Source organism: Leptonychotes weddellii, chromosome 7 (assembly GCF_054177405.1).
Source record: "Leptonychotes weddellii isolate Sample4059 chromosome 7, ASM5417740v2, whole genome shotgun sequence".
NCBI lineage: Eukaryota > Metazoa > Chordata > Mammalia > Carnivora > Phocidae > Leptonychotes > Leptonychotes weddellii.
Window position 1 is genome coordinate 24877219 of NC_138375.1, and position 14659 is coordinate 24891877.

The window sequence follows — 14659 nt, forward strand, 5'->3', positions numbered from 1 at the left end:
TTCTTCACATTGGTTGAATAAGACTCCTCAATTTGTTTCCCTTACATAAACTTGAAGACAGACTGCAAAGCCTTTAATAATTAAACCCACCCATCTTCAGATAAACACATGACATGCTGTGTGGGGGAAATGCTCCCAGAACGTGTCAAAGCACAACCTTGTGCAACGTGGCATAACTGGAATGCGGGGTGCTGACAGCAGCAGAAACACTCTCCAGCAAAGACGGGGGTGCTGCTTCGTGAGCAAAGTTAAAAGGCCGACTGAAGGCAAAGAGGGGGCTGGGCAAAGCAACAGACCAAGGCACTGAGTAGCAATTTCTGCTCCGCTCAGGGCCAAGAACTCAAGCATGAGAGTTGCATATTTGTGGAAAAATCGAAGGACAAGAGCTCAACTATGATGGCTGTGTTAAGGAGGCCATTGGAGCCCATGGGTTGAGAGAGCAATCGTTGGGGGTTCCAGCAGATGGAAAGGCTCCTCGGAAGAGTAAGTCCCCAAGAGAAAGGTGAGTGCAAGGGAAGACACTCCCACACGTTCATTATAAACCAAGCCCCCAAATGGGAAGAAACAGTATATATTCAAGTACTGTGACTGGATGTACCGGATTACAAATGGGAGATGTGTAGGGGAGAGAAAGGAGCAAGACACTGCCAAATAATGTAAGCTTTTGAACAGGAGAAGGATAGGTAGTAAGGGTTCCCTATGTCACTTCTGGATGTTTTTAAAACCTAAGCAGATTAAGTCAGGTTAAATACACTGAGAGGCAGTGTTAACAGTGTATTTATCTGTTAAAGCAGGAGTCAAGAGTCAAAGATTTAAAGATGCTGCACTGCTGGATCCAAAGATGGAAAATGAGGCCACAAAGCAAGGAACGCAGGTGGTCTCGAAGCTGGAAAAGGCAAGAGAACAAAATTCTCCCCAAGGGCCTCTAGAAAGAACCGGCCTTGCCCACACCTTGTCTCTAGCCCAGGGACAGCCACTGCAGACTTCTGACCTCCAGACCTAGGACATAATAAACTTGTGTTGTTTTAAGCCATGAAGTTTGTGGTCATTTGTTACAGCAGCAATAGGAAACTGATACACATACTAAGGGGCCAGAATCTCTGCTACTGGAGAGTTCCTGAAGATGATTCCAAGTTTCTTAAGTGTTATTGGACATTGATAATAAGCCAGATACTGTGTTGAATGCTAAAGGCTTGATGGTGAGTCATAACAGCTCTCGCCCACAAGGAGTTCACAGCTGATCAGATAGGGCCTGCCACCTAGTAGGTGTTCAGTACTCATGGGTGGGTGGGTGGATATTTAGATGAATGGATGGCCTAGAGCGCCCTGTGTGCTTTGCTCCTTTGCTGACCCATTCTTCTGTCTCATTCTTAATTGCCCTTTTGTTCTTCCTTGAACCCACTGAACTTGCTCCCATCTCAGGGCTTTTGTACTTGCTGTTATGTTAGAATGTTCTTTAATTTGATGTTTGTATATTTGCTCCCTCATTTCCTCTGCTCAGTGCCACCTTGTTAGAGAGGCCCTCCTTAACTACACTAGATAAGTGATGTCCACATCACTTTCTAGATCCTTTATCTGGCTTTTTCTCCAGATAATTTGTTGCTTCCATGGAAGATGGTTCACCCAGCTGAGGGAGGGAGGGAGTCCTAAAATCCAGCCCACCCTCTGTTCCCCTTAGCAGGGGCCTGAGTCTGGCTGGAGGAAGAGGCTTTTTTTTTTTTTTTCCCCCTAATTCACACAAAGTTGTTGCTTACTCCCCTGGCCCTGTGCCTTTTTCTAACTTGCAGAGACATCAGACTATTTACTAGTAACCCTGCTTTTCTTCACCTAGTAGAATAGAAGCTCCAGAAGAGCAAAATCTTTGTCTGTTTGTTCACTGTTGCTTCCCTAATGCTTAGAACAGTATTGGGCACATAGCACATATTCTTCAATATGCATTTTTTTTTTCTGGGGGGATGGACAGATGCATGGGGAGTGTGAGAAACTCACAAAGTGCCAATATAACTGTGAGCGTCAAGATGAGACCGTGGATGGGATAGTATGGGAGCTCAGAAGTAAGGTATCTAACCTTGTCTTAAGAGGAGAGAAAATGTGTTTTAAGAAATTACACAGTCCAAAGGAAAGTTTATTTGATTTCCTTGTCCTTAAGTTTCACAGTTCTTGCGGTTAAAATAATTCATTTATTTGGGGATGGAAGAATCTAGAAGTACCCTGTACACATGCTTCCTTTAGGTGATTCTGCAATAGCAGTGCTTGCCTCTTCTACCTCAGGATCAAGGGAGGGACTGTGTGAGTGAACACACACTATAAAAGCAAGATTACTAGCATCCCATTCCAGAGTTATTGAACAAACCTAAAGCACATTTACCTGTAACTAAGGTTTATGTTTGGGGACAGGGTGAATATGGCAAGGCAAGGGAAAAAAAACAGCACACAGGTTTGGAACTCTGAGAGTTCAACATTTTTTTAATTTGACTTCTAATTTTACAGGTGAATTGTTTCTGGTCAAAGCTAATTATTATTATTATTTAAAGCTTTTATTTATTTATTTGAGAGATAGGGAGTGAGAGAGAGAGAGAGAGAGAGAGCATGAGAGGGAGGAGGGTCTGAGGGAGAAGCAGACTCCCTGCTGAGCAGGGAGCCTGACGTGGGGCTCCATCCCAGGACTCTGGGATCATGACTTGAGTTGAAGGCAGACGCCTAACTGACTGAGCCACCCAGGTGCCCCAAGGTCAAAGCTAATTAAATGGAGGTGGAACCAGACTGTCATTTTTAGAATGGGAATTCAGTGCCTGTTCTGGTACCTCACTTCACAATGATGGGCAGAAGCTGGTGTTCAGGAACCAGAAGTTACATTTCATATACTTAGAAACAACCTCCCAGCCAATTCCTAAAATGAAAACATTAAAACTTTTCAATTTGATGAAGACCAACTTAACAAGAGTAAGGGGAATCAGTGTTAGAGAACAGGAAACCAGTTCTTTCTTTTGATCCCCATATGTGTTAAGTATTGTTCATAGAGTCACAAAAACCTGCGGTTTGCCACCACAGAATCCTGGGAATTGGGAGGGGTTGTAGAAAGCAAGTGGTAACAAATACTCTCATTGTATGAGCAAGAAAAGTGAGACTCCACACAGAGTCAAAACCAGAACCCTGAAATCTTGAAGCGGAGTTCATTGCTCTCATCCTTGTTCCAGGTTGGGAGTTCTCTTAGGGAACAGAATAAAGGGGGTGGGATCCTCCTAAAATTTTGGCGCAGGATCTTGAGGGTACAGATTTAAACCTTAAGTTAAAATGCGGTTCAGGTTTCACTTAAGAGAAGCAAACTCATTTAAATAGCTCCTCCAACCTAACTGCAGAAAGTCTATCTTGGCATTCTTGGATCAATAGCAAACTTCAACCTGGAACTGGAAAGAACAAACACCAAATGTAAACACCACGTTTCAAGTTCTTAGTAAATATTTTCCTTCTCTCTCTACCGAACCTGCTTTTTTCCCCCTTTTTTTAAAAAAACGAGGACATACCATCTTCAACTTGACTTGTCATAGGCCCCTTGTTCACCGTAGGGTTTGTGATAACACCCTTCCGCACAAGGCTGCGGAGCTGGTGCTGTTGGTTTGCGTACTGACCCCAACTGCCCTGCACCTGTCAGATCTGAATTATTGTTATCATTGTGAATTTCAGGCTCCTGAAGAGGAATGGTATAAGAATACATGCTGCATGGGGCGCCTGGGTGGCTCAGTCGGTTAAGCGACTGCCTTCGGCTCAGGTCATGATCCTGGAGTCCCTGGATGGAGTCCCGCATCAGGCTCCCTGCTCAGCGGGGAGTCTGCTTCTCCCTCTGACCCTCTTCCCTCTCATGCTCTCTCTCATTCTCTCTCTCAAATAAATAAAATCTTTAAAAAAAAAAAAAAAGAATACATGCTGCATAAATTAGGGCTATGTGGTGTTTGCCAAATGTGCCCCACCCCTCGAAAATATTGTTGGAACTGCTAATCAGTAGTAGAACTAGTGGTTCATTCCTTAAAGTACTCATTTCGGACACTCCGCTTTCCTGATCAAGCATAGCTCAAATCTTACCGGGAGAGGAAACACAGACGGTGCTGACACCATCAACAGTTACATCTGAGCCTTTCCTCTCCAGTCCGGAGAGCCAGAACACCGGGGGGGCTTCGGGGGTGCAGAGTGCGCGGAGGCGCCCATTTAGTCCGGTACGCCGCAGTTTTAAGTAGGTGGGGTCCTGGAGCCCGGCGCCCTCTTCCATCCTGCGATGGGATTTCTCTCCTCTTCCGGCATCTTCATGCCTTCAGAGCTAAAGTCCTTTCAGAAAAACAACAGGTGACGATGCAACCGCAGGAGAGGGAAGTTTGGGGACGAGCCCGAGGCTGAGCGAGTCACGCCCGCGGAGACCGGAAAGCCCAAGGGTGCTGCAGAAGCGCCCGGGAGTGGCCCGGGGATTTTCCGGGGCCGGAAGTGCCCCGCGTCGCCATGGCTACAGGCGCCGAAGCTCCCGGCTCAGTCCGCGGCGTTCCGTTCCCATGGCAACGCCATTGTCTCTCGAGCCGGAACCCGGGCTGCCCGCGCGCCAGGCGGACCGCGCAGAGAGCCTCGCTTCCGCCAGGCACCTGTGCGGCGCCCTGAACGAAGTCCGCCGAGGCCAGGACGCTGACGCCGCCCGAGGAAGCCGAGCTCTCCTGCTGAGGGAGCCAGGAAGGCTAGTTCCGGGGCGTGGCTTCTCTGCCCTCGGCCAGGTGGGCGGCCCAACCCCTACCTTGCTGCTCCCCGCCTGTGGTTTTCGAGTTGGAGCCTCTGTGGCACCACCCGCAAGAAAGAAGCCTCGGGATGCTCACTTGGGGCTCAGGATGTGGCTCAGGGTTTACGAAGTTGCGGTGAAGGGAAGAGGGAAGCGCTTTGCATTTGAGAGGGGGGCCAAAGTTTGGTATTCTAATTTATTCAGGACCGTATAGCACCTCATAGAACAGAATTTAGGAGGTTGGGAACTCAAAACTCCTCGCCCTGGCCATAGTTTTGAAAGTAGAGATTAGAAAGAAATTAATCTCCTTCTGGTGTTTGGATTGTGGATGTTCTGGAGCCTGTGTCAGAGAGAGCTACTCAGGGCTCAGATGGGAAGGAGTGACATTCTGCAGGGTGAAATGAGGAGCGACTTGGTGGGTGTTAATGTTCAGTGCATAACACTGCATTCGATTTAGATTTGATTTAAAGGGAGAGCCATGAGAATTGAATTTCACAAATAATTATAAATCAGATGTTTGTCATGAGGTTTCAGTCATTTCCCCCCTCAGCTAAGGACAATACCCAAACAGACGCTTGTGTGTTCTTAACTAGTACCTCCTATTAAATAGTGGGTTGGCGCTAGGGACAAAGAGAAGAATTAACCAATACGGTGGCTATACTTCATTTAATGCTTAGAACTGGTTGCTTGATTGGATCCATCTGGCAAAAACAATATCTGACTTGAGTAGGAGAACATAGTTTTGATGATTCGGGAGCTGTAAATATACTGGCTTTAAGGGGGTAAAAAAAAAAGTCAGGGATTTTGGAGGTACTCTGGAGTAGGAATTAGGGGAAAGAAATTTAATTCAGAGGTTTAATTTGGCAAATACCTTTAATTTCTGCCTTCTAGGTGTCTCTATATATGAGTGAGGATAGTCTATTTATGGATTTCAGATGGGTTATGTATTTGGGCAGTTTCAGTTTAATGTTAATAGCATCCAACAGAGGGAAAATAGAACAGACTTCTAAGCCTTTTTTTTTTTTTTTTTCCAAAGCCAACCTGACTTGTGATTCTTGATAGGACGAAGATGCAAGCCAGTCCCATCCGCATTCCAACTGTCAGCAGTGACATCGACTGGGATTTCTGCTTCCACCTGTAAGTACCACAGAACCTTGACATCACACTCAGTCACTGGCCTGGAACACGGACCTCCCACTTAAGGCAAACCTGGGCTGCGGAGCTTTGCGTGCATATTATATAGAAGAGAAGGTTGAGCTTCTGTGGTGTGTTTTAATAACGATTCTGCTATACAATCCATTTGTAATTGTGCAACCTGTGCGAGAAGGAACATAATTGTTTTTTCCTAACTGAAGGGAAGTTTTATTTATTTTTTTTTTTTAAAGATTTTTTTAATTTATTTATTTGACAGAGAGAGAGACAGCGAGAGAGGGAACACAAGCACAGGGAGGGGGAGAGGGAGAAGCAGGCTTCCCGCTGAGCAGGGAGCCCGATGCAGGGCTCGATCCCAGGACCCTGGGATCATGACCTGAGCTGAAGGCAGACGCTTAACGACTGAGCCACCCAGGCGCCCCGGGAAATTTTATTTTTTATAGATAGGTTAATTATACCAAGATTGATAAAGTCATGGGGAATCAAATATAACAAAGATAATGAGTAAATTAAAATTGTTTTATGAAATAAAGAGACAATAAGTAAAACTTTCACATCATAATAGCTAATACTTATTGAGCAAATACTTTGTGCCAGGCACTGTTCTAAGTACTCACATGAAGTCATCTATTGCCCCAACATCCCTGTACTGCTAGTACTATTATACTATTATAATTTTATAGCTAAGGAGTATGAATCAAAAAAAGCTTAAGTAATTGGCCCCAAATCCCACAGCTAGTGATTCAAACTGGGCGGCCGGATTGCAGAGTCAATTCTTTAACCATTTTTCTATACCAGGGTTTCCCAACCTTGGCACCGTTGACATTTTGGGTGGGCTAACTCTTTGTTGTAGAAGGCTGACCTATGCATTGTAGGATGTTTAGCAGCATTTCTGGTCTCTACCCAGTAGCTGCCATTAGCACCGTCCCAGTAATGACAAACCAAAATGTCTCCAGACATTGCCAGATGTCCCCTGGGGCCAATATCACCCTTGGTTGAGAACCATTGATCTATACCAATGCTATCAAACAGGAATATAATGCAGGTCACAAATGCCAGCCACATTTGTAATTTAAAATTGTCCAGTAGCCATATTAAAAAATAAAAAAGAAATAGGTAAATTGAATTTTAATACTGTATTTATCTTAATATATCTGGAATATTTTAAAAAACAAGTAGTGAAATATTTTATATTTTTTCTTCATGCTAAGTCTTTGAAATTCAGTGTGTATTTTATACTTATAGCACATCTCAATTCAGATTAGCCACATTTCATGTGCTTAATTTTAGTCATTTTGTACCACCTCATAAAATATCCTGAGGTTAAGGGTTGTATAACTTTAAAAATTGAAGTTAAGATGTAGCGTTCACGGTAGAGTATCTTGGAAGTAATCAGATAATTCATATGTATTATTACTAGTCTGAATTCATATTTATTGATGGCAATATATAGAATAAGTTATAAACCTGGCAAGACAGACCTTTCATTCAACCTGCCTATTCTTTTTATTCTGACTGTTATTTTATCTTTCAAGAAATCTGACTGGTCAGTATTCTCCAGTCATCTTTCTAATCTTTCATGACAAGATGTTCAAAGCTAGTTTAGGTCTTTGCATTCTCAAGTCATTTGTCAAGACCTCAATGTTTCTCCTTGCTTTGAGGTCGCTGTTGTTGAAGCTTGCTGCTTTTGGTCTCAGCTTAATTTTATTGAAGGCTGAACTTAAAATATTTAGGGCTTATAATTTTTAAGATCCATAATTGGCAATCTCTTTGGTGATCCCAGTAGATTGAACTTCTGTTCCAGGTTTTTGAAATATGCAGCCTAAGCAAAATCTTCTATTGAGGGACTAAATTTTCTGTTAGTTTTCTTGACTTAGGATCTTTTGCCACAGATTCCCTCTACCTTCAGTATTTTTCAAGTGTCCTAAAGACTATGTTTTCTTTTTTTCACTAATTTGTGCATCATTTAACAAGCCATTATTTATCTTTACTGTAAGCCAGGTATCAGGGTTTCAGAAATAAATGAGATTTAGCCCTGGCCCTGGTGCAGTTTATTTGCTAGAAGGCAAAGACTCAGAAACAAAACAAAGGAATTTTGAAAACGTGACTATAATGTGATTTGCACTATAGTAGAAGTTTGGAGGAAATTTTTGCAAGTCCTTTGGAGGGTGTCTCTACTTGCTACTTTAGTATGGGACTCCAGCAGAGGTGACATCTGAGTTGGGTCTTGAAGGAGGAGCATTAACTCACCAGGCAGAGAGGAGGCAAGCTTAGCACCTACCTTCTGATCACCTTGCATCAGCCATGTTCTCTGGCTTTTCCACTGAGTTTGCATGTCTTCTGAAAGCACACTTCTGTTTGTGGGCAGAAGGTGATTTTGCCAGGCCTGGGCCTGAAGAAATGTTGCTGTCCTGTCCCCGTGACCTGGTTTGCTCAGGTGCCTCTGGGTAGGTTATTTAGAACAGGAAGTCAGGATGGATGTTAACGTGTCATTTCTCAAACCTAGTGTAAAAGATTACACTTGACATTTGTTTTTCTTCTTCTTTTTCTTTTTTTTTTTTTACAGTGAACATTTATTACTTATCTAATCAGTGGAAAAGGAAGATAAATTTTATTTTTAAAACTATGTAGTGGTTGAACTTTTAAAAGTTGTACAACTTTTAAAATTGTATATACAAAGGTGATTCCTTTGGGAGACTTGTTTATAATTAAACATTCTGTTCTGCTCTTAAGATTTCAGAATTCTGTTTTTTCTGGATCACTTTGATTTTTCTGGCAATGTTAAGATGTGGTTATGTCTTTTTTTGTGTAAGATTACCTCCTTTGACTTTTATCCTTACCATTTCCAGTTACCCATTCATAATCATGTTCAGCATTGAAGTCAGAGATCTACATTGTGCATGTGAGACAGTAGAGGGGGCAGGAAGGAGGGGGGGCGTGAAGGGGTGGGAGGGAAAGAGGGGGCTGGGAGGGAGAGAGGAGGCAGGAGGGAGAGAAGCAAGTGGAGAGTGGGGAGATTTTCAATCCACTCGGCTTTTTATTCAACACATTTATTTATAATACAACTGAGAAGGCCATTTTGCTTCTGAATCTGCTCTTGACTTTGTGGAGTTCCCTCCCCTCTCCTTATTGGGACTACATCCTCTTCAGTTAGTTGGCCAATACTTTTAAGAAATATGAAAGAGGACAGTGAAGTCTGGCCTCAAACTGTTAATTCCCTTCCCATTATTTCATTGTACCGATTTTCTTTCCTGGTTTGGATCAGAATTTTAGAATGAAAAAGATCTTTGAGATCTTCCAATTCAGCACTTCCATTTTGGAGCTAATAAAATAATAGCTAATATTAAAATAGTACTTACTAAATAGCAGGCGTGATGCTAAGTGATTTATGAGTATTATCTGATTTAATCCAGTCACCTCCTCTGATTGACCCCATTTTACAAAGAAACAAATTAAATAATAACTTGCTTGGGGTCATATGGTTAGTAAGTAGCAGAGCTGGGACTCTGAGGGAGGTGGGTGGTTTAACAAATCTGTTTCATTTGAATCACCACATTGCTGTCCTGATTCTGCACTTCAAGGGGGACGCGAGCTTATCCCCAGACTTTATTCCTTCAAGTTTCTGATAGAGCGCATATCCCTACCCCCCATTTGATTTGAGATACGCAGAGGTCAAATCTGAATCCACGTCCCTCTCTGGTATCTACAGGTCTCAGCAAGCCAAGATCCCAGCATACCAGCGAAGAGAAGAATTGTGTTCCTCTAGTGGGTCTGGAGAGAGTGAAGAAGACACTACAGCCAAGGAGGAGAAGACCACAGTCTGCATGTCTCTTCCTAAAGAGAAATTGGCCCAATCCCAGAAGAAAATAGCTCAGCTGATTAAGAAAAAAATGGTAAAACAAAAAGCCCACGAGGTTTTAGTTTCCCTTTAAAAATATGTCCACGATGACAGAAGCTCTGCCTTCAGTGGACATTGAAGCGCTCAAAGTAGGGGAAGTTGTTATATTTCTTTATAAGCAGAAGAAAACAAGGCAGAGCATAGTGGGGTAGCCACCCTGCCTTCGGGTTCCACACCAGGGTCACTGTGCATTCTTCCATGGAGGGTTTGTGCTCCTGGCTTTAAATTGAAAATGAATGTTTTGTTCTTTGTGTTTATGTTTGATTACCTTTAATTAAAAAAAAAAAATTTTTTTTAATTTCTCCTGAAATGTTTCAGAATGAGATCCCTTGGGTAACAAGAAGGCCAGGATAGTGAGGCAGGAGGCTGAGAACAAGGGTAGCCAGGCTGAGGCCCAGGCTCAGATGCCAGTGGTTCAGTGGACTCATAAGCAAACTAAAGCACCAGAAAGGGGAGGTTGCAACAGAGGTCAGAGTCCAGAGGTGCATTTCTCAGAGCGAGAAAAGACTTGGTAACTAGGACCTCAGAGCAAGTGCTATTAATAGAATGTTCAAAATCCGGGAGCCTGAGATAGGATGACGGTGACCTTCATTATTAGAACACAGGCACCAGCATGTTCCTGGAGCATGATTTATCCACTGAGGAATTCATACACTGACTTCCTGGCCAGGGAAAAAAAATGAGCTTAAAATGTCTAGAGGAAGGGTCTGTAGATGGCTTTAGGAAAGGCCAAGAGACACCTCACAGGCAGATGATAGAAGCTGATACCCCTACTTGGATAGATCTATAAATTTACCTCTGTAAATCATCCAGAGGACTTGCAGAGGACAGTCATCTTGGCCTGTACCCATTCATATTTCACAGCCCTAGGCTAGAACCTTTGCTTTTAGAAACAGACAAGTACCATCTGCCATAGAGTACAAGTGTGGGTTTTTAAGGCTTGACAACTCCTTGGCCAGTTTGGATAATGACTAGAGTTGGAAGCGGAACCTATAGATGAAAAGAGACTCAGGAGACTGATCTCAACGTATGGACAGGCAGACTGTAAAAAAAAAATATATTAGATTTATGAGGTAATTATTAGATTTATGAGACTAGATATTTAATATTACAGAATTATTAATATTTTGGTGAGAGTGGTTTTCTGGTTATATGTCTAAGTCTGTATCTTTGGGAGATACTCATGAGATATGAAATGATTTAATATCTGATTTTTCTTCAAAATAATAGGGTGGGTGGATGAGGGGGATAGATATGAAACAAGATTGACCATGAGTAGATACCTCATGAAACTAAGTGAGCCCTCTCCATGCTATTTTTGTATATTGCTAAAGTTTTTCACAATAAAAGGTTAAAGGAAGTCACGCTGGCTATGATGTTGAGAGTAGACCGGGGCAGGGGGGCGGGGCAAGAGTGGGAGCAGTTAGAAGCGGCTCTTGTGGTCAGCTGGGTGAAAGGTGAGCGTGGTTTGAATCAGGTACTCATGGCAGAACTGAGGAACAGAGCTTAGTGTGAGGACTTAGGAATAAGGGACAGCCACCAGGCCTTGCTGGATTGGTCATGGGATGGGAAGGGGAGAGAAGAGAAAACGACGACAGGTGAATTCAGTCCTATATTCCTGTGAGAAGAGCCTGGGCTAGAGCTTTCCCTCCTTTCCAAAAAGCATAATGATGTCTTTGCTCTCTGCAGAATACCCAAGCAAACAAGGAGCTGATTCGCTGTGTCATCCTTTCTCGGATTATTTTTGGGGAAGAACACTGGAAATGTGCACAGGCTGTGGCCAGCCTGGCTTACGGCTACCTGACACTGAGAGGTACATGGATTCCCCCACTGGGTCTGGGTGGGCCAGCCTGTGAGAGCCAAACTAAGCCAACCTACAAGCACGGTGGGGGTGGGGATGACAGGCGGCGGGGGGAGGGCCCTTCCTGCCCCCAACTCACACCTCAGCAAGAGGCGGGAAAGTCCATGGATGAGGCAGGCAGTGTGGCAGGGATCTTAGAAATAAAGATAATGATGATAGCTAATTTATTGAATGCTTAGCATGTGCCAAGCTATCTCATTTAGTCCTCATAATATCCCTTGGAGGGAGATACTGTTATTGTCCATAGTTTACAGATGAGGGCAAGGAGATACAGTGGGCCAAGGACAATATGAGAAGTTCCAGCCACAGGTCCACAAGGGAAGGACGGGCAGGTATGTACACTCAGCATCAGGGTGAGTGTCCCAGTAATAGGACCTGAATTCTGTGTACAGAACTCAAGTTCCTGGAAGATCTGGCTGAGAAAAAAACCAAGCCCTCATCCTAGAGAAATGGTGCTTTCTGGAAGGTACTCTGTACAGAAGAACAAGATTGGGAGGCATCTGCTAACACTGAAGCCCAAGTGTAAGATCCATGAGGGCAGGAACTTGGCAGTAGAGGCTCAGTAAATATTTGTTCAGATGAACTGGGGCCAGAACATATCTCTGGAACCAAGGATAGGGTCAGCTCAGGGCTTTGTGCCTGTGACCAGCTGGGCCGTCCTACAGGAACTACACACACTCCTGCCACGGATCTCTTTGTACACATTCACATGTGCTTTGTTTACATGCCTCTGTCTCTGAAACAGAAGCTCCCTGAGAGCAGGGACTAGGTCTCCCCTATAACCTAATACAGTCTCTAGGACACAGTATGGATCAGCAGATGTCACTGCTTGATAGAACTGAGCCACTGGCCTAGGACTTCTTCAAGTACCCCATGGACCTGGGTCTTCAGGTAGGGCCTAGCTTACCTAACAAGTAAATGATTTAAGGGCCTAAGAGGGTTTGAGGGCTACAGAAGGGAACCAATATACCTGGGCCATAAGGGGCCTAGATATCAGAAATCAGAGCTTGAGAAAGTTAAAATGGAATTCAATTTATTATTAACCTCTGTAATTTATAATTAATTCTGTTAACCTCAGAACATGTGTTCCTTCTTAGGGCTCCCTGGGGCCTTTTGAGCTCATGTTTTTAATGAAACTTTAGATTCCTCTGGCCATTGATGTGGCAAGCCCGTGAGTGGTTGATGCTGGGGACGGTGAAGCAGTGGGCCACAGTGAGGTCGCAGTGGGGCTCTTCCAGGCCTTAAGAACACATCTGTTGTGTTCCGAGAGAAGGCCGACATGGCTAAGGAGAAGAGGGGGTCCTCACTTCCTGGCAGAACAGGCAACCACTTGTCTGTGAGATTTAAGGGACATCAGGAAGGCCTTCAGCAAAAGAGAATCTTCTAATGGAGCTACATTATTTGCCATTTGGAATTTCTCTGTTTCATTCAGGCTGATCTCCTCATACACTTGCTGCCTTCATAAGAGTACAAATTTAGCTCTGTGCCATTTTAGCCCTTGGAGGGCTCACGTGAGAAGTCTGGTGGCACTGTGCTAGATGTGCGGTGTATGAATGAAGACTGCTAGTCCCTGCCCTCTGGAAACATACAGAGATCTTAGAGTAGGCAGGGACAGATTATCATAGAGGCAGGAACACAGTTCTGGGGAAACAAATGAGGCAGATCAGGGGTTCTGCCACTGGTCAGGGAAGGCTGTAGAGAGAAGGTAACATTTGTCTTGTCTTTGAAGGACCAGGATAAGTTTGCCAAGTAGATTTCAAGGGAGTAGAGAACCCAGAGTTGGCCCTCCACATGTATTGATCCGAGGAGTGGGAGGTGAGAGGGACTCTATGAAACTCCTTACACAGAACACTGTGGACCCACAAGGTTAGGGTAGAACAGAAGACATCTCAGGACAGACGGGTCTTGCCTGGCAATGGGACCAGAAAGTTAATTTGGGCCCAGGTATCAAGGAATTTTGGGAGTTATTAAAAGATTTTGAGTGAGGTGGTGACATAATCAAGCTTATGTTGTGAAGTGAGAAACTCTGGAGGATGGGTTGGTCTGATAGAAAAAGTAGAGGTGCAGAGCAGTTGGGCCGTTATCCTGCCAGACAAGAGTCGCTGAAGGCATTGGCCATGGCAGTTGGAATGTGGCAGAAAGGACACACAGAATTGGTGACATGTAGTGGGCAATTACATATGGGATGAGAAGCTGAGGGAAGAGCTGGGTGGAATAGGGCTTGACCTGGATGGGTAGCTGAAATAGGGAGCTAAAGAGGAAGAGGAGGCTGATGGGGGGGCAGGGGGGAGAAGCTGCTGAGTTTGGTTTCAGACAGGCCAGATCATTGCCGGTGGGAGGAGGCCATGGAGCATCATGGTAAGATATTCGGTAGGAAAAGTGGAAAGTGGAGCCAGAGCTGGGGAAGGATGTCAGTTTGGGAGGGATCCACACATAGGGGCAAGTTGAGGCCATAAGAGTGGATGAACTTCATCAGCAAAAGTAGAGAGAGAAAGAGGGCAGAGGAGAGAAGAGGGGAGAATGAGAGCATCGGGAAGGCCATGGAAGCAGAGCCAGCAGAGGAAATAGAAGAATCAGGAGGGGCTGTGTCAGGGAAGAGAAGGGGTTTCAAAAAGAAGTGCAGTGTGGTTCCAGCAGTTTCAGAGAGAGTTCGGATGACGTGAAGGCTGAAGAGAGACCTGTGGATTTGATAGTTGGCAAATCATGGGTGCTTGGTTTGGCATCGACAAGTACACTTCTTGGGCCCCAAGAGAGCCCAAGCGAGGCTGCCTAGGAGATTTTTGCTGAACTCGAGCCTTGCAGTGATGGCAGCTTGAACTGGAGAAGGCACCGCGAGTTTTTTGGGGGTACACCGGCCTGAGCCTGGGCCGGGCCAGAGGCTGCCTCCCTGTGTGTGGAGAGATTATCGTGGTAGGTCTGTGGAAGGAAGTTGGTCCTCATCTTCTGAAATCAACCTGTTCCATGAACAATCACTAATGGACTCTGAGTTTTACTT

General features: G+C 44.4%; 1 protein-coding gene and 1 long non-coding RNA gene across 2 annotated transcripts in view; one reads left to right on the forward strand and one right to left on the reverse strand.

The window, feature by feature from the left end:
• Window positions 1-2448: 2448 nt before the first annotated feature.
• Window positions 2449-4739, reverse strand: LOC145722549 (uncharacterized). Its single transcript, XR_014146881.1, has 2 exons — window positions 4081-4739; window positions 2449-3407 (listed from the first exon to the last, which is right to left on the reverse strand). It is a non-coding gene; the product is annotated as an uncharacterized LOC145722549 (long non-coding RNA).
• An 18-nt stretch (window positions 4740-4757) lies between these two features.
• The window catches only part of TTC23L (tetratricopeptide repeat domain 23 like), a 52553-nt gene continuing 42651 nt past the window's right edge, over window positions 4758-14659 (forward strand). The window contains exons 1-4 of the mRNA XM_081825987.1: window positions 4758-5168; window positions 5790-5890; window positions 9615-9798; window positions 11493-11616. Coding sequence (XP_081682113.1) covers window positions 5823-5890; window positions 9615-9798; window positions 11493-11616 — 376 coding nt within the window. The 5' untranslated portion in view covers window positions 4758-5168; window positions 5790-5822. The remainder of the gene's footprint in view (window positions 5169-5789; window positions 5891-9614; window positions 9799-11492; window positions 11617-14659) is intronic.